We start from the raw sequence: 24,129 nt of genomic DNA on the forward strand, positions 1-24,129 counted from the left end.
CCTCTGCACAGTCACCTGCTCTGGGGAGAAAAATTACTGCAGCCCTTGGAGCCTAAGTGGAGCTCTCATGCAGCCCAGCTTTGTTTTCCCAAGTAGCAGGTGACACTGGGTCATCTGCTTTCTGTACACACATAATGACCATGCAAAGCTTTTTTTTTGCCTAAAAGCCAAGATAAAAGCAGCCATAGTCCAGGAGTACAGAGAAGCAAGGGCTGTGGTTCCCTTTGCTTGGTAGTTGCATGGTGCTGTTAAGGCTGGTAAAAAAACCAATTTAGCTTGTAACAGCCTCTTGCTGTAGGTCCACAGTCTAAGATGCATCGGTCAAACCTTTAGATTATTTTAAAATTGGCTCCTTGCAAAATAATCTCCTCTCTGGTGCACAAAAGCTGGTGTGCAATGCTTGCTCCTCAAAGTGCCTTTTCAGACTTGAGACAGACAGTGCTGTGATGTGAGTTGAGCAGCTCAGCACATGTTATTCCCTAGGGCATAATGAGTGCTGGCAGGACCATTTCTTTTCTACTTCCATTCTGGTTCCCTGCTAATTATATAACCCAGAACTTATTCCCTCTCTTTTTTTTTTCTTTTTTTTTTCCTTTTATTACTCATGTTTCTCCCTGTAACATCTCACAATTCCTTCTCCTCAGTAAATGACATTTTTATTTGCATTTTCATTGTAAAATGACCAAACCAAACCAAACCAAACCAGCCCATCTCTAACATTGTAAAGACTTTTTGCACAGGTGCAGGTCAGAGTGCATGAAAAAGCCCAAGGAACAACAGAGCTGCTGACCTCTCTCTGTTGCTTTGGCACCCTTCAGTCAGGGCAAGTGGAGAGGAACAGATCTGTCCTGCCCCTGCAGTCCTTATCAGGGCCAGTTTAGCCCTGAGGAGTGAGGCCACTGTCTCTGCCACACACGGGCACAGGGTGAGGTGTGAGCCCTACCTGCAGGTTGTCACACATCTCCTGGCTGTAGGTCAGGCGCTGGATCTCTGTGGGAGAGCTCAGGTACAAAGCCTGCCCTTCGTTAGTGAAACAAAAGGTCCGTGCTATCCTCATGTCTGTGACAGGCAAATAGTTCATGTCCAGCAGCGGGCGGAGGCTGGGCAAGCTGAGGAGAAGCACATTCCCAGGTTAGCATGGAACACCTGCTCTGTGCCTGCATTTTCAACCAACACTTCACTTTATGCTCTTCACAACTGCAACAGTTAAAGTACAGCTCTAAGCTGAAAAATCCTGCCATAAAAATGCTGCATTCCCATCGGACTTTGTTTGCTTGCATGGAGGGGTTTCAGCTGCCTTGCCTCCGTGGCCCTAAGGCTTCTGCTTCTGTCTGGACATGGGATGTGCATGGCACAGCTTGTGCCACATGGCTGGGTCGTTTGCAGGGCAAGGCCTGCAGGACATCTGTAGGAAAGGGCCTGGCAGGGCCCTGCTTCCACCCTGTGGACAAAGGCTCCAGCATCACCTTTGCTGTCCTCCAGCTTCCCGTGGTTTTTGAGCAGTACTTTTTCCAAATTTAAATGGCCTGGCCAGGGAAACAGGGAGCAGCAAGGTGAAGGTACAACTACAGGGCTACTGCACAATCAGCTCCTGGGGGGAAGGGGCAAGGAAGGGGAACCAAAAGCTCTGAACAGAAAAGTACAGAAGTGCCAAGAGTGGGACCTGATACTTCACAAAGGATAAACAGAACCCATTCTACGGCTGAGTTTTCTACTTCTCTATACCTGACCCACCATAACTGGGCAAAATTATCAGGGCTTTCTTTTATCACAGTTAAAAATCACCAGCCATCAACTGTCACAGGTAGGGGACTACTAGAAAACACCAGGAGCTTGCTTTACTGTGCACCTGCCTGCTTTAACTCCCCACGTGGAGACAGCCCAAGGATCAGGTACGGCTGCATCAAGGCAGGGAATTAAACACACCCACCAGGGAGTTAATGCAGAGCATCAGGCACTCTGGAGCAAACACAAGTGGAATATGACAGCACTGTACCACCTCTTTGCTTAGTTTTGCCCCAAGATTAGTTAGATAAGTACCTCAGTGTCATGATGTGCCCATTAGCACAAAAGCACGCCAGACAGACGCTGTTACAGAGGGTGACCACATCTGCTCGCAATAAAAAGGACGTTTCGGTGATGTTGTGGACATAAAGACATGTTTGGGAAGGCAATGAGAAGACTTTGGCTTGTTTTTCTGAACAAATGACTGCAAATTGATGATCACCCATATCCTGGGAGGAGGAAGGGGAATGCATGACAAGTTTCCTTTTCCTTGCTTTGTCACCGTCATCAGCACTGTGTGGATCCCTCCATACTTCATAGGGCTGATGTGTCAGTGTCCCCATGCAGTCCAAGCACGCGAAGGTCAGCACGGCTCCCTTCAGGGTCAGCACGGTGCCTGCAGAACAGAATTTCCTCTCACTGGCACTGGCACCACAGCCAGGCTGCCTGTCAGCACAGCACAGATGACACCAGCTTTGGTAAACACAGCACACACATTAATCCAGCCAAGGTGACAAGGCGTGCTTGCTCAGTTCTTTCTGAGCACACGAGAAGGTGAACAAACAGCCTGCCAGTACTGGAAAGGTCTCAGGCAGCTGATATCTATAATGATGGATGGAACACATGCTGTTAAAGATGGCCTGTTGTTTATCTCTACATTATACTAGCAGAATATGTATTCCCCAGCAGTAAAATTGCTCCAAGTCTGGTGACCTTCCAGCTTGTTTTTCTAAACAAACTGGGGGTGGGAAACCTCTGCTTCTGCGCATTCTCCATTTTTTGTCCATTTTTTAAGCACATGCTGCCTCTCCTCAGACCTGACCTCTCAGCCCTCTGTTCTCTCTGCTACACCATCTGTCACTCACTCAGCCAAGGATCTCTCCTGGTACAGCAACCTGCCAACATTTTTGTTTCCTTTCCTGAACTCCCTTCTGCTTCTCTGCAGCTTTCTGATACTGAGACAGCCAAACTGCTTGCAGAATCCCAGACAGAATTGTAAACAGGACTGTAATTTCACAATATGAAGGAGCTCTGGTCCTTACAAAAGAACATGTAACTTTGCCTGTAACACAAGGCAATCCTTAGAACTAACACAACCAAAGTGTCTCAGTCCATGAAGCTGTTGGTCCCTCATGAGCATCTTTACCTGTGTGCCCTCCACTCAGTGAGTGACCACTGCTTGATTTTTTGAGACACGTCTGCCCAAAAGGCCATACAAAATCATGCACGTATTGCCCCATAGTACCAAGACAGATAAAAAGCAGGAAAAGAGCTGCACTCTCACCACTTGGAGACACCATGACTGGCTCTGACTGCCGTAAGTCGTCGCTAGCAGGCAGATTGAGGGACAGGATTATGACCATTCCGAGGCCTGTCCCAACCCAGAGGCAGGAGGAAACAGCGGAGTCGTTCTTTCGGGCAAAGGACTCCATGAAGAACAAAGCTGTGATTGCCTCCTTGGAGTCTCTGTCGATGCTGGACACGCTGGAGCTTCGGGAACGGCTGAAGGAGTTTTCCCTATTTTCTGCACAAACAGATACAAGTAAACAGGTATAAATCAGTGCTCCTGGAACAGGCACAAGCCTGCAGCAAATGCAAACTCCCTGCAGAGTACAGAAAATAAAGTTTTCTTAACCTGAGCAAACATTGTGACCCTAGCGTGATACCAGCTTGCTGCCAGCGTATAAATAAGTGTGGAAAATGCTGTCAGACATCATCAGCTAGATCTGCATTAGAAATAGCTGCCTATTATGGAGATTAGCATGGACTAATTAGAAATTACAAGAGCCTTTGCTCAAAGGACTTGTTCTAAATAGCACAAAATAATTTTGGACCCATATGTTACCAATGCATTTAGAATTAATCCATGTATCCCATTGCTGCAGGACATGAAGGGAGATGCCATTACCAGTTTCAGAGCATGTGTCCCCTGCTCTGATCTTGTTGCTATCACCAGGACATTCAAGCACTGCGCTCACAACCATCATTTACTGTGAAGGCATTAATAACTGCTCCCTGGGGAAAAGATACCCATTGCTGAACTGAGCCTAGTCTCCAAAACATCTCAGGGTACACATCCATTCTGGCTTCCCAGGGAGTGAAGTGAGAAACCTGCTCTGTGCCCTTGGCAACAACTGCAGAGTGAGCTGGCACAGCTGAGCTTTAGCAGGCAGCATCGAGAGCCAGCTGGAGACAGAGCCGTGCTCTCCCCACTGCAAGTGCCCAGGTACAGACTCCCTCTGAGCTTTTCAGAGAGAGGTAATCATGAACAGGCTGAGGAGCTCTGCTTTGCTTTGTCTAGTGCCAGGCAGGAAGCACAAAGCTGTGTGAGGTGGCTCCTGGCATTAGCAGGAACATCAGAGGCTATGATGCACAGAGAGCTAAAAAGTTCCTGAAGAGTCAAGGAGCCAGAGGGAAGATGGGAGTAGGGCTGGCTGCTGCACAGTCCAGTGCTGCCAGTGCTGCTGTTTACCAACCTGTAGTTAAACATGGGATCAGATCCCTGGAAATCCCACATGCTCTTTTGCAACAATAATGACTGGAAGTGGAGAAATAGCTGAAGGTACTGGATCTGAGATAAAGGTCTTGCTCCTGAACCTATCATTATGAAGCAGATCTGTATCTGGTACAAAACTGTCCTTTTTATAGTTCAGAAGAGTCACCTCCTCAGAGCCAATAGAAGTGTCTAAAAAGAGGAATAGTTTCTGCCATGGTTGAAGAATAAATTTAGAAAATTACTTTGTCACATACTCCAGCTTAAAACTGAGCTAATCCCCACACTGTATACATGGCTCCTGTGCTCCATCAGAGCAGCAGCTTTGCCAGTGAATCTCTTCCTCAGACAACAAACTGCAGCATTGTGTTCCCCTGCCCAGCTGCCTCAGTGCAAAGTCATCCCTACACTGCAGCTCCCTGGGGAAGACTGTAGAGAACCAGGGTGAAGCACTGCTGGAACCACACCAAGTATTTCTGCATGTGCTTCTGCCTTAAGTGCTGGCACACAGGGCTGGGGCAGATTCTCCCGCACTCTTTCACACTTGGGCCACCTCCTGTCCTTTGAGGGCATTTGTAGCATGTCAAAGAGGAGTTTTACAGGACAGTTGTTCCTGGCACTTCAGTTCCACTCTCATGGAAGAGAATCTTATGCCTACTTGAACTTCCAAGCACTGCCCTCACCCCATTTCCATGTTCATGTAGGCACTGTTGTAGCTCTCTAGCTGTGTCTCAGCACTGCTCCATGTAGCTACATAAACTGGGATTGTTGGCACATCTACAGACACAGCTGCTAATACCTTGAGAATTAGTGTCTCCCATAACCCCAAGAACTTTGTGCTGCTCCTGCAGGGAATGGGTTGGCCCAGCTCCTTCCTGAGCACTGACAGCTGCCAGGTAAAGAAAGGAAGACAGTAATTTCAAGGCAGAAATCATCACAAGGCAGAAATCATCAGGGCTCTCTCTCTCTCTATATATATATGTATATATATATTTTCTCCCATAGGGTACCTAATCTTTAATAAAAATGCTATTATGTAATTAATCTTCTCTTTAACAGGTGTATTAATATCACAGTCACATAAAATTCAAACCTGGTGGTGCTCAAGCTAAGAAAGATGTTGAAAGGACAAATGCAGTTAGTGTAGGCGACATACACATTACTTTAAATATATGATGTGCCATTTGCATGTGTCATCAAGCTTTCTCCCTCCCTAAATTAACAAGAAATGTTCCTCACTCCTGTGCAGTTAACTAATACATCTCTGCAAAACTGACACTAACAGATATAATCTTTAGGACACTTTTGAGAACATACTGTGCCATTTTCTTTTAAATACACTACTCAAACTGAAATTCTAAAGATCAGCAAGACATATGCCAAAATTTGATGTCATTAAACATATCTGAACAGCAAAGTCTGCAACTGCTATGTGACTTTATTGGCTGGCTCTAAAGCAAGGTAGAAATCTCCGCTCTTTCTAAATTTCAGGATTAAATTAAGTCTTGTTCCCTGGGACTCTTTTCTCAAAAAGATTCTATCCCAAATTCATCATCTAGAAAGCATTCAGTTGTATCCTGGAGAAACACAAAAGCACTTTCCTTGGGAAGTTTTAAAAATTTGCCAGATTATTTGCTAGTATGTTTTCTATGTCTTAAAATGACATCCCATCTTCTCAAAGTTGACTTGCCAGTCTGTAGCAATCCTTAACCCAACCACCATATTCCAGGTCTTATGTTCTTCCCTTTTCTTGCTCTGCATGATGGGTGCAGCCAGAATGTTAGCTACATTTTTCTGCAGGAGTCTGAGCTAGGACCACTTCCTTGTGACAGAGGTCAAAGTTGATTTGGATTCTGTGCTGCAGTGAGGGGACAGGACATTCACCTGTGAAAAGCTCCTCAGAAGTTTCTGTTTTCTCCTCTTCTGGAGAACATCCTGCTACATAGCACTGTCTCATAAATGTGCTCCTATCACTAGATTACTTCCTGCTTTGAGGAAGCCCAGTATTCCCTTTTCTCTGAAAGGCACATATCCAGCTCCCAGGATCCATTAGGTCCCACACAGCCCATCAGATCATCACATCCTTGCTCCTCTTCCTCTTGCACACCCAGATTTCTTGGCTTTTCTTTTCTCCTGTATAGGTCTCCAGGCTCCAGAGAGCACCATCAGAGGGACCCAGTGGCCCCTGAGTGCTAAGGCAGTGACTGCAATTTGGGAGATGCTGCTGTTGGATGATGAACAGCTCTGAGCTAAAGCATTACTACCTGCAGTCAGTGCATTCCATGGATCAAGGCCACACAGAATAAACACCACTGCTGTCCTAAGAGTAGCCTTGCTTACTTCAAAATGTTTTCATTCAGCCCCACCCTATGCACAGTTTGGGTTAATGAGCTGCAGATGGAAACTCAGGAACCAACTTCCTTTGTGACACTGGACTGGTTGTTAAATTTGGGTGATGAGCCAGCAGCATACAAACAGAACCTTTATGACTCAAAAACAACCAAAACCTCTTTAAGTTGCTTCCCATCTCGTGGAAAAACACACAGGACACTTCAATGCCCAGGCAGGTTAAAAAGGAAGATGGTGCTTTGGAGTCCTTTGTTCATCCATGTGTGAGCAGTGCAGTGCCACGCACTGTGTGAAGATGTCCTGATTCCATGGAAGTGCTGGAGCACTGGGAATGCCACCCACTGCCACAAAGACACATGCATTGCAAAAGGACAGGAATGACTGAGCCAAACATCATCATGACATTTATACAAAAGCAGCCCTGAGCAGTGATTTTCTTTATGAAGTTAGGAATCAGGAAGATAGAAGCATCACTTGTTAAGAGGAATAAAAAAACCTCAACCTATCAGTAACAAAGACCAACATTTTCATAGCAAATATTTACATTCATTACTGAAGAGTTTTGCAATTGATTCTCAGTGTCTTGGATGCTATTTATAGGCCCTTTCCTGGTCTTAAAGTAATGAGTAATTGATCTGTTTATGAAATATATACAAAAGTTGACCTTTTTGACATGGAAATCAATATATTATGGAAAAAAAGAAAGTGGAATGGTTTATATTCTCCTCACTTGAAGAACTCTAGAAGTTTTAATCCCAAACACCAAACCTAACAGAGGCCAATGGAACTATTTAAAACATTTGCCCATTTAAGACCATCATCTTACATTTTAAGAGAAATCTGTCACTTTCAAAATTAGGTAGTCAGGAAAGCATTCAAAGCTCTGAATGTCAAGGGGGAATATACAGTAAAGGAATTATACTTACAGCATGAATTTGTGCACAGTAACATCACGGAGACACAGAGACCAAACATGGTGCTGATGGCAATGCTTCAGCAACACCGAGGAGAAAGGGGCAGGACAGAATACACATTAAGGAACATTTGCTTGGCTATAATACCAACATTTTCACAGCACCACTCTGTGCTGCATAACACATAACACAACTCACTAGAAAGCTGCAGAAGTTGTCCTAAGCAGAAATAATGTACTGGAATTTTACTGCCAATGAGTTCCTACAAGATCAATTTATATAAATTACTCTAAAACTATGCTGTGGATATACAGCTTGCAAAGCATTCCAACCACTGGAATGGCTGTGGCTGTGCTCTCATGGACCTCACAGCTGTGGGATGCTTGACCCTCCCTGGAGAAACTTCTGAAATGTATTGCCCTGAAGTTGCTACAATTAAGGCAGTGTAACCTGCAAGGTTTCATGGAATTCCCACTGACACAACACTGACAGAATGGATGGCAAATAAAGGCTTGAAACAGAAAATAGATTCAAGACAGTAGACCTGGATCTTTGGTATTTCCAGAATACAGTAAACTTAAGGCTTATGTTTTAGTTCAGCAACTTTTAAAAACGGAAGGGAACTGTCAAGACAGAATTATTTTTCACGTTGAAGAAGTAGAAATAATTTCTACAAAAATGCAAAAGATCTTTGCAGTAAGAATCTATCAAACATCCATATTTAATTGTATGAATCACTTCCCTTGACTTACACAAGCAAACTGTCTTTACATTAACCTCACTAAAAGCTCAATTTGGACTCAGTTTATGAGCTTGGACATATGTTCTTTAATTAAAGACATCACAATTCTCTAGAACTGAAACCCCAACCTGAACTATCTATTCTGCTGAAGCATCTTTCATAACACTGATGGTTCAGGAAAGAATAACTTGTATACCTTTTATACATGGAAGTATCCAAGGTAAGGTGGAGACCAACGGCATCATAGAAGGTGACGAAGCCATGGCACGGCAACATCCCTGCCTCCACACCTTTCTCACCTGGGCCACCCATGGTGCTGGGGACCTCAGTCTCATCCCCAGGCTGTCACTGGGGTGAAAGTCCAGAGATCCAAAAATCCTGAACCTCCAGGGGCACTGGAAGTGGAAGAGGCAGGCCAAGGGAAGTGACCATGGATATAGCAAAACACTTCGTGTTGATCTGAAGTGATGGCTAGCAAGGAAAAAAACCTAAATTTGAGTACTCAGGGCATAACCCATCCTCAAATTCAACATGCCTGGAGTACAGTGTGAAATTAGCTTCACCTGGAATCAAATAATTATTTAAATTAAAACTGACTAAACTGACTAGATATTCAGTGACTGTAAGAGCAACAATATTTTCATTGAGTTGGTTGTTTTAAAAACAAGAAAAATTTGCAGATTCTCCTAAGAAATCAAGTCCATCCTAGCAGAACCTAACAGAAAACATACTCCAAGGAAAGTAAGAAACACACTTTCTAGATATAGAACAGGTCTTCTCTGCAACATTTTCATCTGCTCCTCTGCACAGACAAGAAATATGGTGACAAACAGAAATGTTAGTGGGGACTGTGGTTTACCATAGTGTCTCTAATTTTTTTCCTGTTATACAAGTCTTACTAATTAAACTGATGGCAAAGTAACTTCAAATACTAGCAGAATTCAAATGATTTATAGGAAGAATCAACACCATCAGCCCCCCCCTGAGAATGAATGAATTAATTAATCAAGCTAAGGGCTTTTCCACATACTGTGAAAGTCCAGCTGTGAAAAGCCATGGCACTCAGGGGCCTGGTGAAGCATGGCCCCAGGACTGCTGCGCCAGGGGATCAGGTGAGTGTCAGTCTGGCTTGGCTGCTTGGGCAAGGAAGTTTACCAGCAATGATCCACTCTGTATTGGCAAAGGGAACATGCTGGAGAACATGAGCTGTTCTGAAAACCTGCCAGAGAAGCAATAACCTCCTCAGAGAATTAATTTCTACAGTTAACTATCCTTGTGATCAAAATGAATCCCCAACCGTCTTCCTTAAGTCAGGCCTCTGCCTTGATAATTTATGTCCTGTCCTTTTCTCAAGAGACACAGACAGCTGACTGTTCCCTTCCTCCCTGCAGTACCCAGCCATGCATTTGAATAATTTTGTGCTTTTTTCCCCAATATTTTTCTAGATCAAGCAATCAGGTTCTTTTTCAGTTTCCTTGGAGGCCTAGGAAGCAGTGCCTTAAAAACTACACCAACCATCCCTCATTACCTACCTCACATCCACATGTGGGCTTCAGAGACCCAAGAGACTCAACAAAAAGAAGAGCCAGTGATAAAAATAGAAACCTCCCTCTTCTACCCCCACCTTGCCACATGGGAAGGAAACCTCATGGCCACATTTACCCATACAGTGCAAAAAAGTCCAATGTGTTATGGACTGCTGGAGACAGCTTAACAGCACAGTCATAACTGACAGGAGAAAAACGATATAAATTTTATATAAATTACACAGCAAACACTGCAATGCTCAGCACGACACCAGGTGAATTTGCTTCCTCAGGCAGTGGCCTTTTTCCTAAGATAACTACTCAATATCATGGTTCTAGATCCCAACTACAGCACACTGAACTTACCTGGAAGTTTCCATCAGGCTACCTAAAAGGCTTTTTTTTTAATGGTAATTTTCACAAATACTTTCTATGAATAAAAAAAAGTTTCAATTATATAGTATATACCAAATACTGTGTATTTTCCAAAACAAATCGGGCAGAATCATGTAGATGAGAGAACAACTTATCCCTGAATAACTGTAGTCATCCTATGCATAGTCAGACACAAAAGAAAAACTTCAGGTAGAAAAGTACCCTGCATCAGTTAAAATGGATGCCATAGAATTTTGATAAGGTTATTAAATATTAATTAATTAAGTTAAAAATAATAACTACTTGAATGGTTTGTTTTGCCAGCTCATAGTGGCATTTCAATTCAAGTGCTCTGTATCAAATTTTAACTACATATAATCAAAAGAGTTAATCCAAAAGCTAAGTGCTGAAACTGAATTGTTTTAAAGGAAAGTGAAAGCAAACTCCAAGTCTTTCTTCTTAGCATTCCTATAAAATTACAATGCACAGCAAAACTTTGCTGGGATTCCTTGTTCAGAGGCAATTTTGTAACACCAATATGTAACTGGCCTTTACAGAACAAGGTGATTAGGCTGGACTAATTAAAAACTACATAATGGGGAATACAAATAATAGTAAAAAAAGGAAGACAGTTTTCTATCATTGCTGCTGGAAGTAAATGAATTTCCAAACACAACACTTCAAAGGAAAAACTCCACTCTGTCTTTACTTTCTTCCCATGATGTACAATGGAACCACAGGTGGACATATGTGTGCAGAATGCCCACATTTCTGTATGGATGCAGACAAGGAGGAAAAAAAATTGCAGGCTCAGCCAACACAAGCCAGAGACAAACATTTGGAGAATGCAAAATAGCTTTAAAAAGCAGTGTTTGAAAAAACCCCAAACCAATAACCAAGAAGTATCAAATCTGAAAGGCTTCTCATAACACACAAAAGAGAAATCTGTGCCAGCATGTGGATCTGTGCACACATCCATGTACCCACCAGCTACACAAGTACAACCACAATGAGCTCCCTCCCACAGCAATTTTATTTTTATTCTTTAATGCCACTGTTTTCTTTAATTCAGGATTTTCTTTAATCTAAAATTGCAATTAAAAATTTTTTAAAAACCGTTTTTTTTGTTTTCCTGTGCAGAAAAGAAGCAGATGTTTAGGATCTATTAATCTACACTGCAATTCTTTATCAGGTTGGGATTTCTGCATGGTTAAAAACTATGATGTTAGCTCTTAGGCTGAGATGGACTATTTTGGGTCTGTGCCACAGTACAGAGGGCAAACCAGTCGAGCCACACATTTTCCCCAGGAAGTTAAACAAAAACTTAATCCCTATTTCAGTGTTTCTTTGAAGACCTGCAGAAAAAAAATGGGTGCTAGTCAGAACCCAGAGCTTGGAACAGACTGAAACATGAACAGTGCAAATGGCTACAGCCCTCAAAGAAATCCACTAAGCTTGGAGACAAAACACATTCCCATTCTACAGAATGTTATCATGGGTCAGAATCCCTGTAAGGATTTAATTGGCTAAGAATAATTTGCATTCATGTGTATTTTTTATTACTGTTTAAGAGCACAATGTGAAATTGATAATAAAAAAATGTAGTTTATACTCTGTGCAAGAAAGCCTTATCAAAGAAGTATAACCACTAATTCCTGAAATCTCAAAAACTTCTTTTCAAAAGGGATTTGAAGGTCAGCAATGGAGTTTCCTGTATTTGTGGGTTTGTTTACAATGCCCATAAATTCTTATATTATCTCAAGAAATATACTGTTTAATCAAAAGTATGTGAAAACAAAATTGTTTAGAATCAGTGATCATGGGATCATAGAGAAGTTTGGTCTGGAACAAACCTTTAGAGATCATCTGGTTCCAACCCACCTGCAACAAACAGGGACAGCTTCCACTAGGTCAGGTTGCTCTGAGCCCTGAACAATCTGAACTTGAATGTTTCCAGAGATCACCTCTGTGGGCAACCTGTTCCAATGCTTCACATAAAAAAATCTCTTCCTTATAAATAATAATATACTATTGAGAATTTACAAGGTTCTAATTTTTTGCTAAGATTTGATATAGAATACTGAGGAACTACAGATTTTTTTACTACAGCCATGAGAGTGGTGCATTTCTGAAAGCAGAAGATACTGAGACAACATGCAACATTTCAAAAAGCATAAAAGAGGATGATGAAGAGCCTGGGAAAAACATAGGTTTAGGCAGCAACAGTAATGATGCACCACTCCTCTGCCAGTGCTACTTGGCTTTTGAATTATTCTGCTATTAAAGTGGGAGAAATATCAGCACTGTATGAATCTGAGCAGTCTGAGCAGTTTGCAATATTTCAACCAGCAGACAAAAACACAACTACCCTGCCCTTCACTCCCCCACCCCCCATTTCCTTCCTATGATTCATCATTGCAAAGACATTCTTCAAAGATGTTTGTCTATATTAGGAGTCCTTGTGCAGAAGTAAAGAGGTGAGAGTCAGCAAAATCTCAACAATCAGCTCACTGGAACAAAGTCAGAAGAATTTATTGTGTGAAAGTTTGTTGAAAATAGACTTGATGAAAATGCTGGGAGTACAGTTCCTATTGTACCAGCAGGTCAGATTTAAGTAAGTAGAGTTTGAAATCCAATGCAAGGGGAGAAGATTCATCTATTATTCTAATATATGTCTTATGATTACTTACTAAAATGTATTATCTTTTTAATCAAATCATATAGAAGAGGTTGTAAAGAACAGGAACTGGAAGCATTATTAAAAAAAATCTCCAAGTATTATCAGTTCCTTGGAGACAGGCTTAAAAAAGGTAAGAACCATTTACCCACACACAAAGGCTTTTTTTTTTTAATGTCTAAGAAGTCCTTTTGAGATAGCAAACTAATCAAAATTCTACTCTGGTAGAATAATAAAATCCAACCAAATTCTAACCTGAAATGCTACCTTTCTAGAAAGGATATAAAACATGTATCTTGACTCACCTCATGAGAATATAAAAATAAAAGGAAATAATTTCTTGGGAATACATCTATTTTTTGTTGCACCATATGCTCCTAAGTAGCCAATAAATTCTTAGCAAAGAGGGGATTTTTTTCATTTTATTTTGGAACAGCTCAACCAGAAGGTTTTGATCAAAACCACTTTTACATTAGAGAGAAAATTCTTATTCTCAGCATATTCTGTCTCAAACCTTTTAACTTCTCTTCTTCCTTTTCCCTCACCCAGACTAAGAATCTTTCAAGCATCATACCACCTTCCACCATATTATTTAGTAGAAAAACCTTTAGAAACACATCAAACCACTTGACTAAACTGTGTGTCTAGAAATTCAAGATCCATGAAGAACAGTGGAATGTCAGTCATTCCAGGCAGTTGAGCTACAACTCAAAAAAGTAATACTGCCTACTGAAAAATAATTTAGACAAGCTGGAGAGAAGGCTTTGCTTTACTGAGAGACTACAGATAATCAGAAAACTATTTTAGTCAACAAACCTGCTAAAAGGTGACTTGTACACAAATCCACACAGCCAAGGACAAACTGCAACCATGCCCCATCATGACATGCTGATATAAATGACTCTGGAGATTGCCTGGCTCACTCTTGCAACAGTTGTTTCACTGACTTTACTGAAGGTTTTAATACTATTTAAGTGATACCTTCAAATAGGAATTTTTAATGTCAATTAATGCAATTTACTTCTCAAGCCTGAAAGCAAGTTAGATTACTATCTCTAAAAGAGATACACGCTTATATTAAACTTGATAGGTATTATAAACAGTGATGAATGACATAAAGTGAATCTTTCATGACACAGGTATGCAGAAAGCACCATGATGCCATTGGAAGTATCACTGTACTGCTAAATGCTTTGCACACAAGAGCCAGTGGGACCTTAGGGGGCTGTGGGTTCTGCCTGCCAGTGACCCTATTTACTCTGGGAGCATCTAAGAAAAAAAGAAGCATAAAAGGATTAGATAATACTGTGGCCTTGGCAGGTACAAGTAGTGCTGATATTGCAGCAATATCAGCATACAAGAATTCCAGAAGAGTTTGGTACTACATAGGTTGAACAAAAACACTCAGCAGTAGAAACTACTGTGGCAGTGGTGTATTTTCCATCAGGAGCTGTTATATGACAGTGTAACTTACCATGTTTGTGTGGCAAATAAAGAGAGCTATATGAAAGGCTTATGTTATGTTGATAACCAGTCATTAATGTTGAGGAAAAAATTTGCTACTTTATGTTACCATAAAAATTAAAAAATCAAATCTTCTAGCCATGTGCCACTAATAACAAAGGTATTTGAAACAATTTGCATTTAAAAATACAAAGGTAGACAATCTGAGGGATATAATTCCCCTTGCTCTGTCTTCATTAACAGGTGTGGAAATCAGGGAGCACTGGTTCCAGCTGTAACTGTGATGCAGATACCCCTGCAGGTGGGTGGCTGAGGATACAAATGCTCCTCACAAGAAGAGGATTAGGACCATGGTGTTGCTGATAGCCTATCACAGTTTAAAGTGTTAGTTAGCTCAAGGCAATAACCCAGACAAGAATCCTGCTGAACTTTTCCCCTTCACACCTGGTGAGAAATTCACAAATAGCTGGCAAAAGAGTCATTGCCACCCACCTTCCGTGGTGACTGGGAGGGAAATCTCCATGCAGGCTGCAGACTGGGCTTTCCTGAAGGGGGGCCTGCCGGGCCCTCGGCGGTTTGCTCTCGACACATCTGCACTGGAAAGGCGTTTGCCTGAACTGCAGCTCTGGGAGGTTGGGCTGGTACAGTGACCATTCACGTGATCTGGAAAGTGAATGCAACAAATGCTAGGTAAAGTGGCAGCTCCCAAGATTCAGAATGGAGGAGAGATGTGTGTTCTGATACTTGAGAATGGGTTAAATCAAATCTTCTGTGAATAACTGCTGATTTGTTTTAGCAACTCATCACACGTATGGAGAAAATAACTCACCATATCCTTAAGGTATAATTTGAAAAAACCCAAGGGCCACAGAACTGGTACATGTTCTTAGAGCTGCAGATCCCACAGCATTTTGCTGACCTATGCACACAGGCAGTTACCAAGGTACTGCAGGTAACACTGGCACCCTGCTGTTGTGTCTCCTAAGAGATACCAAGTCAATTTGAGTATTTTCTTTCCTCTTTGCTCTCATAAGAACTGCAAGTATAATTTACTCCAGGGTAGAATTCAGAGCTAGACATCTTCCCTGCCTGACTTAAAGCTTCAGGAAACAGGCCACTAGTTGAGATAATTACAAAAATAGCCATAATATTGGTAAGTATTTTATTCTTTATATATCACATAGATTTATTTTACTTCTAAGGAAACTGACTGCTGAACAATTGATTTGTCTGCAACAGCTCTATAGAAATGAGGCCATGGTCAATCAGCACAGCACATGTTGCTGTCTCACGGGGTGGGAAAGAAAACATGCCTGCTTCAAACTCTTACTGCATTCATCTGTTCTTGGTCAACAGGTATTTAAACCACAACATCCATTGATCAGGGTTTGGATCAGAGTTCAGAATTGGACTGGACTGTAAAATATTCATGTTGTATCTTTCTTCCTCTCATGCCGGGCAAGAAAACATAAGGAGAATTACTGAGCACAATTTCCCCTTCAACATACGAAAGGATACACACTCAGGTATAAGTGAATTATTTTTGGTCAGCAGGTTATTTTAAGTAAACAGCAGGTAATAAGCAAAACAAAAGTTCAGGTTCATGCAAGCACACTGAGGATTTTGTTCAAAACTGTAAAACCTCAACACTGTAGGTAGGGGTTTAGGTAGGAAATCTTGGGGTTTCTGCCTTAATTTTAAATGTTGGGTTATTTATATCTGAGAATTATCTTAGTCTTCAAGAGTGCATTTAAGTATCCTATTCAGTCAACTCTGTTTGATTTGTATTGTATCCAAGGAAAAGATGAATGTTCACATACCAAGATAAATTTATTTCTTGGTTACCATGCCACGATAGCACCAGTGTACATTATGAAAAGCTATCTCTATATTCACTGAATATTCTGGTCGTATACTGAATACAGTGTACAGTGTGGTAGATGTAGCCTTTGAATGTGCAAGTCACGTCCTTTCCATGTGAAAAAAGTTCACTCTTAATGAACAAAAGTGGAAAAAAATGTTCAGAATTATAGATTAGAAAGCAATTTAGTATCTGTACTGTGTAACAAAATAGCTCTGCAGGAGACACAACTTCCATGATTCTTGTCATTTTTCCTTAATACATGGCTATTAACTGAGCTAACAGCAGATATAAAACTGATGTGGATGACTCATTCAATTTTTAGTTAGGAAATTTTCCAAAATTTGCTGGAACTGTTTGTATATTTCAGCAGAAAGTCCTTTGAGACTGGGGGCTTTGTTCAAGGACACAGGCTGAGTGTTCAACCTAAGTGCAACAGACACATCCTCATCCAGCTGCTTCCTTTATTCAAAATTCAGTTTGTGGGAAGGTGTTTCAGCATATCTAATTATCTCCAGGGAGAATCCTAGGAAGTGGTGAGGAACATAACAGAATGAAAAAAAATCATATTCTATAGAAACATGAACAACATTTGTGAGTCCTCTCCCCTGAGCATCGTACAGAATGGCCACAACACATCCAAAGCCCTGCTCACTATGCCTCAGCATAAGAGAAGTGCTGCTATGTTTCTCTAAGTATGCTGGCTTGTCTCAGTTACCTTCAGAGGCCCACATGAAATCATCATTAGGATCTGGGCACCTAAATCCCTTTAGCTGTTTTGACAATGCTTTTTTGAATAAGCAAAGCCAGTTCCTAGGAAGAAAAACAAAAATCAGGCCTCATCCTAGAAGCTGTAGGGGTATACCTTCAAGTACTGAAATTGATGAAATATTAGTGGGTGCTATAACAATGACCAGAAATGGGATTTTAGTGATCAGTTACAAACTTGTCTGTGTTTTAACACTGTTCTGTTCTCCTGATTAGATACAACTTTAAAAAATGTATACAAGAAGAAATGCAGGTCTTCAAGCCTTAATAAAAAAACAGGCATTGTACAACAAGTAAGATAATTATAGGAAACATTACTGCAATTTTTTTTTTGGTGGAGAAACTGAAAAGAATCCAGCAGATGAAGACCACTCAATCTATGAGAAAATTCTATGTGTGTATTTAAAAATTCTCATTTTTTTTAAATGCTCTAAGGCCTGTGATACAAAACAATTCTAAAGAAACGTTATGTACTGTTTAAGAAAAGGTTCCTTGCTGCATTGTCTGAAGAAAGATGAAGTGTACAAGAAAAGTGACAAGAAAAAAAAAAGTACTACTTTCTACAGTGTACTTTCTAAGGGAGAATGAGAACGTTCAAGCTCTCAGCCTTTCAGAATGACTGTAATGATTTACTACCCCTCTGAGGCCTGAGTCACCTGATTCTCCTTTGCCATGACAGATGCATCCCAACCACCCCAAAGAACACGTACAGGAGCCTTGTAAAAACATGGCTTTTTTCCAGCTTTCTTCGATTTGTAAGGAAAAGCAACATTTTCACTTTTGTCCTTGCTGGATTACTGCTTTGGTCACATGGTCACTTGGGCTCTTCTCGGCTCAGAAATATTAATTGATATGGAGCATTGTTGACATCAGGGACATGAGTATTTGCACATGCACAGATTGCTCTGTGCTATTGACACAATAGTCCAGCAGCTCCTCACTCTCTCTTCTTCTGGAGGAGGCAGAGAGTTGTTGCTGAAGAAAACACTGCACAAAATATCCCTTTTCTACCACTGCATTTGCCATCACTTCCTACACCCATGGGTCCTGCTGCCCATGAGGTGAAGGGAATTAGAATTATCCTCTCCAGTGCTCCTGGATCCCTTCAGCCAGTCCCACACTAATGCAATATATTTGGGCACCAGGGTTTAGTGGAGCTTATCCTTGAAGCAGTCTCCAAACTGTGTAAGAACCATCCCACTATGCCAGGGGAGCAGCCTTGTCTACTCCCTGTGGATAGTGAACTAAATGGCCAGGGCTCAGTTTTATAGCTATTCTGAGCATTAATTAAAAAATTTAGGGCTCATGCAAGCCATTGGAAGTAATCATAGGCAATTACCCCTTTAGTCAAGTTATACTAATTTCACTGTATTGGTTTAACAAAGCAGCAAATTATGGTATGTATATATGATGTATTAAAATATATAACAGTTCATGACATAAAATTCTGTAACACTCTCCATGTGCTGCTTCTACAGTGCAGTTCATGGTTGTGTGCCTTTGTCTGGACACATGGAATTAAAACTGCTTACCCATATGAATTAAAAATGCTTTATCTGTCCCTGCTACCAAACACTAGCACCATTCAGTGCCCTGTGCACCCCACAAACTGCTTTAAAAAAGAGAGAACTGTGCTAGATGTAAGGCAAGAGTGTCACACAAAATACCAGCAGGATGATGAGATTAAGAGGAACTGAAGAAGTAACAACAATTTCTGTGAACCTGATGGAAGTACTGAGAGATGTTGATGTGCAACATGACAGCAGCAAACACACAGGGCAGCCTCAAATTAAACTAATTCTTATTGAGGCATGTTGTGCAGGGAGAATATTCTATATACATATGTGGATTTTAGTTTACACACAGTAACATGTATATCCTACACAACCTGCCTGATTACAAACATAGAAGTTCTAAACAACTTGGTGACCTCTGCACAAAAGCAAAAGAGACCAACAATTTATCAGTAAGAAGATGGATACTTGTTAAAGTTAAATGTAATAAAAATGTCACTAAGAAAGAAGCACTCATTTACAGTTAGTGCCTACCAATTTTTTATATTTGACAGAAAAAAATCAGGAAAGAATATGAGCAATCAATTCTTTCAGTTCTAACAAAGGGATAAATTCAAACAGAAAAACTAGCTGAAAACCTTCTTACTAATGATTTGAGAGAGTCTGAGACAAAAACTATAAATATCCATAATTAGAAGCATTATAATACCATTTTAAGTTGTAAGGAAGTAATCAATAAAAGAGAAGATGAGAACCAGAAGAGAACCAGAGAAATGCTTTAATATGGAGCAGAAAGAACCTGGGAAATAAGTCTTAGAGAATCTTCTCAACAACTGTTGAAGAATACAATCTTTACTGTTAAAGTGAAGAAAAATCCATCTGTTTCCACGGGGGGATTTTCTGTGTATTACCAGTAAATTAGATTTTGAGTAATGATTATAAGGGTGACTAACCTTTATTTTTACACAGCAAAGAGATACACATTTGAATTAAGAAAAAAATGTAATCTTAAAACTGTACAAATGGCTCCAAGAGCTGCTTCAGGTTTGTCTGTAAATAATCAAAATTAGTGTAATAGTGTGAATATTCATTAGTGAGAACACAGACCGATACCATAACATATAAGAATTTAAAGGAATTTATTAAAAGAAATTTCCTTAAAAAGTCAGAAACACAAATTTCCCTTGGTGCAGTTCTGTCAGCCAGGCAGGAGAGAATGTGAAAGCCCTGGCAGAAGAGCTTACTGCAGATGCATTGCCAACAAAAATGTACATTTAACATCATGTCTTCATCAGTTTGAAGAGGAAGGAAGAGTTGCCCTAATGACATGCTGGTAGAATATCAAGGTCCACTCTAACACTATAATATGCTGTCATTGTAATGTTCTGCCTGTATGATGTAATGGTATTCTGCCTATGGTAACAAAATCCTATCTAACACTTGGTTCCAAATCCACTATGGTTTTTGAAAGTAGGATGAACAGATGTATTTGTCAGAGAACCAAATTACTGGGAAGAGTAATTACTTCTCCCAGTAATACTGGGAAGGCTGAAAACATTAAATGCATTGTCAGATCACTGACAGATTCTCTTTTAAAACTACTAATTTTTGCTTGAAATTATGAAAAAAATGAAATGAAAATAAAAAATAAACACTCTCCAAATGAAAAACATTGAGAATACATTATCGTATGTCATACATTATCGATAACATCACCTCTATGTTATCATATCTGAAAAATCAAAACTTTGAAGTGCAAACCTGAAAGAAATCTACCTTTCCTCCCATAGAATAGTGGAAAAATTTTGGACTACTTGGATCTAAGTCTGCTCCCTCAGATTCATCTGCTGAATTTCTAGTGATCACACCACACTGCTGGACTGTCTCAAAAAGTACACAGCACTCAAGTGTGCCCCCACAGAATAATCCAACATAAATAGTTGCTATGCTTTGTGCAATAAGCAGGAAAACATAAGACAGAAAACTTGATTGAATTCTGAAACATAAGCATGAAATGTGATAAATCCTGGGCTGCACAGAAGACAACACTGGAACATGCAAGCAGAGTGGATGGACCACAAGATCACCTGGATATCAACAAATTGTCCTGAGCACCCCTTAGTGTAGCACTGCACCTGCATTTTCACCATGGAAAAAACTGGCATTCATTCTCTGGTTTTAAAAGTGAAAAATGTTACAACCTGAGAGGCGAACAGAGACCCCAGAATGGAAGAATACCCTGTATGTGTTTGCAGTGCTTGAAAGGAGTGGAAAATGACTTACCTTTGAAGTCCTCAGTAAGGAACTCTTTATGTAAAACCAAAGAACTTGGGAACAGTGAGTACCTGTGACACTGGAGCCTAGCCAGTTGCATGTCATTTTGTTATTACCAACTCCTAAATGCATGATGATCTTCACTGCTTGTTTTGTTTTTCCAGCTACCAAATTTCACTGCCTTTCCTTTGTGATGAAATTTAACTGTGTCACTTATAATCATTTTAATTAGGGTATTTTTGTATAGTTTAAGGCACTTACCTTTCCTTTTAACTACTTGCTTGTAAAATTCCCAAGTAGATCAGCTTGTTGTATTTTTTTTTTTCTCATCTGGAAACATTAGAAGTTAGAACACAGCCCCTTTCTGCTGTGAAATATAACCACAGAGTATATGTGTACTCTGCTATAGTAACTGAATTATCTTGTTGCTTTTTCAAAGTTCTGGTCATTCGGACTGGTAGAGTGCTAATATATTCATTAGATATATAGGTTCTTTTTTAAAAATGTTTGACTATAAACATTCTCCTACTTAAGGAAGGAAAAAACTGGTGCTGTCATACACCTGACCTTCAGAAGATTAAGAGACTCTTGTCTAGTAAGGTCCTCAATACAGAATATCAAAATCCAAGCCTCGAGATGTGAAATAGCCAAAAGGCTAAAGTTTTAAAACCATTTCTGTAAAAGTGAAAGACTCTAGTCCACTTCACGATGTTTTGCACCTTCATAGTGATCAAACTTGAAGCAGAAAAGGCAAAGCTCATCCTCCACAGACTCAGCAAGAGCATAAGCAGCTGTTTGAGGGCTGAAATCATTCCCCTGTATTTGGCATTTGCCAGACTGCAGAACAAGTGCTGTGAGACTTGACTGGACACTGTCCTGACCTACCTGGTGTAGCCTGACCTGCTGTGAGCAGGATGAGGGTCTAGACAACCTAGACCTGTGGGGTCTAGAGGTCCCCTCCAAACCTGATTATGCTGTGATTCTGCCTAGAAGCAGAGTTGAGATGATTCCTCAATTCAGGTGGTACTTTCAGACTGAAAAGGGGACAGAAGGTTCCTCTACCCTTCTGGAAGGAGACATACACTGGACAGTCTCTAAAATCCTTATCATGCAAATATACAAATAATTTCCAATGTATACTGCCAAGCATTTAAAGAAAATCATTGGTACAGCTGGATATCTGGGGTGCCTTTTCTACAAAGTCATACCAAGGAGGAAAGCAACTCATAAAGTTTCAAAATTTCTGAAATGTTCTCTAGCCTTGTAAACAGAACTACAGATCCAGGTAAATCAATACAGAATGCTCCATCTAAAATCTATCAGTTTGTCCAATGCAGTAGTAAGCAAAAACAGATTAAAAGCTTAAAAATTGTGTGAGTGCCTAGTGTCTGCTGTAAATACTTTGAAAAATGAAAGCAAGAACTGCTATAACCCTGCTGCTCATTCTTAAAATGGAAATGAGGTTTCATTTATTCAGGTACTGTTTCATAGGCTTAGGAGCATCCAGGAAGTGCTACTTCCCTGTCAATGAAATGCAAAGGCATCAAATGGTGGATATTTTCATATTATAACTCTATTACCATATACATAAATCAAAGAGATTCCACAAACCTCACCCAAAATGGACAAAATGAAGTACAAACCCATAAACCCAGGTCCTTAATTGGATCCTTACAATTATGTTTTATGATCTCAATTTTCAGAATTAAAGTTTTTGGGCTCTGATCTTACTGCTTGTAAGTATCTGTAGAAAGCATAGGAAAATATATTACAATTTTGAAGATCACAGCTTAGCAAGAAGAAAAAAAAAAGACATCTATTTATATTTGCATTTCCTTTTGTTCTTTCACTAATAAAGTCTAGGTGATGGCATAATTCCTTACAGTCAAACCATCTGTTCATAGTAATTCTAGAAAACTCAGCAGTTACTGATTCTCCCCCATCTTTAGCTATGGCTTCTGTCGGGCTCCCTGTGATCAGCTGGAACCTTTAAAAGCTTTTAGCAGAATGAGCAGAAATATTTTCTAAAAGGAAAACGCAAGGTGATGCTTGAAGTGGCTGGTGAAGCAATGTTAGAAGGCTCTCATACCAAAGCAGTTCTATGTGTCTGGATATATCTCAGACTCTACACTTGATTCAATAAAATTAGGATTATCCCCATAATTCATCTCTGTGAAACACTGCAAGAAAATGAAGATGATCTGTTCAGAAGACTTTGAGAAACATTATTAGGTTTAAAAATAAAGATACTATAATTCAGAGCTGCCTCTGAAGGGTAATAGAGTCTATGCAGCAGCATTGCCACATCTCCCTTCTGGTCAACTCAAATAAACATTGGGTTGCTGTGACCTGCAGTAGCAAAAACTATCAAGAGGTTTCAATGTATCCCTTCATGTGCCACATCACTCATTTCTGTGTGGAGATACAGCATCCACAGGTGACAAGTGCTTCGGCAAGGAGAGACAATAATCACCACAGCAAAATAAAAAGAAGCTGAGATCAACTTCATCAGTCATATAAAGGTCAAAATGGAGTCCCAAAGTACCTTTAGGTCATGAAAATCCTATTGAAGTTTAACAAGAACACCCTGAGTCATCAGATCACACATTGTTCCCCTAAATGATAGCAAACTACTCCCCAGACAATTTCCAGTACAGGCAACACCTCCACCTGAAATAGATTTAACTTCTACTTAACCTCTACTATTTACAATTCAAAGCAAAGTGAAAGCAAGGACATTCCATGAGGCAGATCACAAGAAGGGAGCAGAACTGTAAGCTGCCAAATGCTAATGTATGTCCCAATTAGCTGCAGCCGCTGCTGAGAGTGGGCGATGCATCAGCACTCTCTAAAGAGCCATGAGCCAGAGCCAATGGGATGAATGGACAATATTTTATCATCTCAAAGTGGTGACCTGAATATCTTTACAAGAAGTGTGGGCCAAAACTATTGTTAGCCCCTGAATATTCAGACTATGGGGACAGTCTCAGGCAGCAGCCAAAAAGTGGATAAATAATCTCCAAGAGCTTTGACAGTGTGGCCAGGACATTTTGGAGCAGAAGTAACTGAAATGCGGTCATCACCTTTTCCAGGAACTCTCATTTAAATGTAGCTCCTTATACTGACAAAGAGAGGCTCTTACCAGCCTGTTGTAAACTAAGAAATCT

General features: G+C 40.5%; 1 protein-coding gene across 6 annotated transcripts in view; it reads right to left on the bottom strand.

Moving 5' to 3' along the window:
• Window positions 1-24,129, bottom strand: part of STXBP5L (syntaxin binding protein 5L) — a 184,617-nt gene that overhangs the window by 7,111 nt on the left and 153,377 nt on the right. For 4 of the 6 annotated variants that reach the window (XM_071433268.1, XM_071433267.1, XM_071433266.1 and 1 more), the window contains 4 exons: window positions 15,038-15,208; window positions 3,290-3,529; window positions 2,041-2,401; window positions 944-1,109 (listed from right to left, as the gene is read on the bottom strand). In XM_071433268.1, coding sequence (XP_071289369.1) covers window positions 944-1,109; window positions 2,041-2,401; window positions 3,290-3,529; window positions 15,038-15,208 — 938 coding nt within the window. The remainder of the gene's footprint in view (window positions 1-943; window positions 1,110-2,040; window positions 2,402-3,289; window positions 3,530-15,037; window positions 15,209-24,129) is intronic. The other 2 variants (XM_071433270.1, XM_071433269.1) reach the window with 1 other exon arrangement.

The sequence above is a fragment of the Agelaius tricolor genome, unplaced genomic scaffold (assembly GCF_023055355.1).
Source record: "Agelaius tricolor isolate 1412-34295 unplaced genomic scaffold, bAgeTri1.0.p SCAF_9, whole genome shotgun sequence".
Taxonomy (NCBI): domain Eukaryota; kingdom Metazoa; phylum Chordata; class Aves; order Passeriformes; family Icteridae; genus Agelaius; species Agelaius tricolor.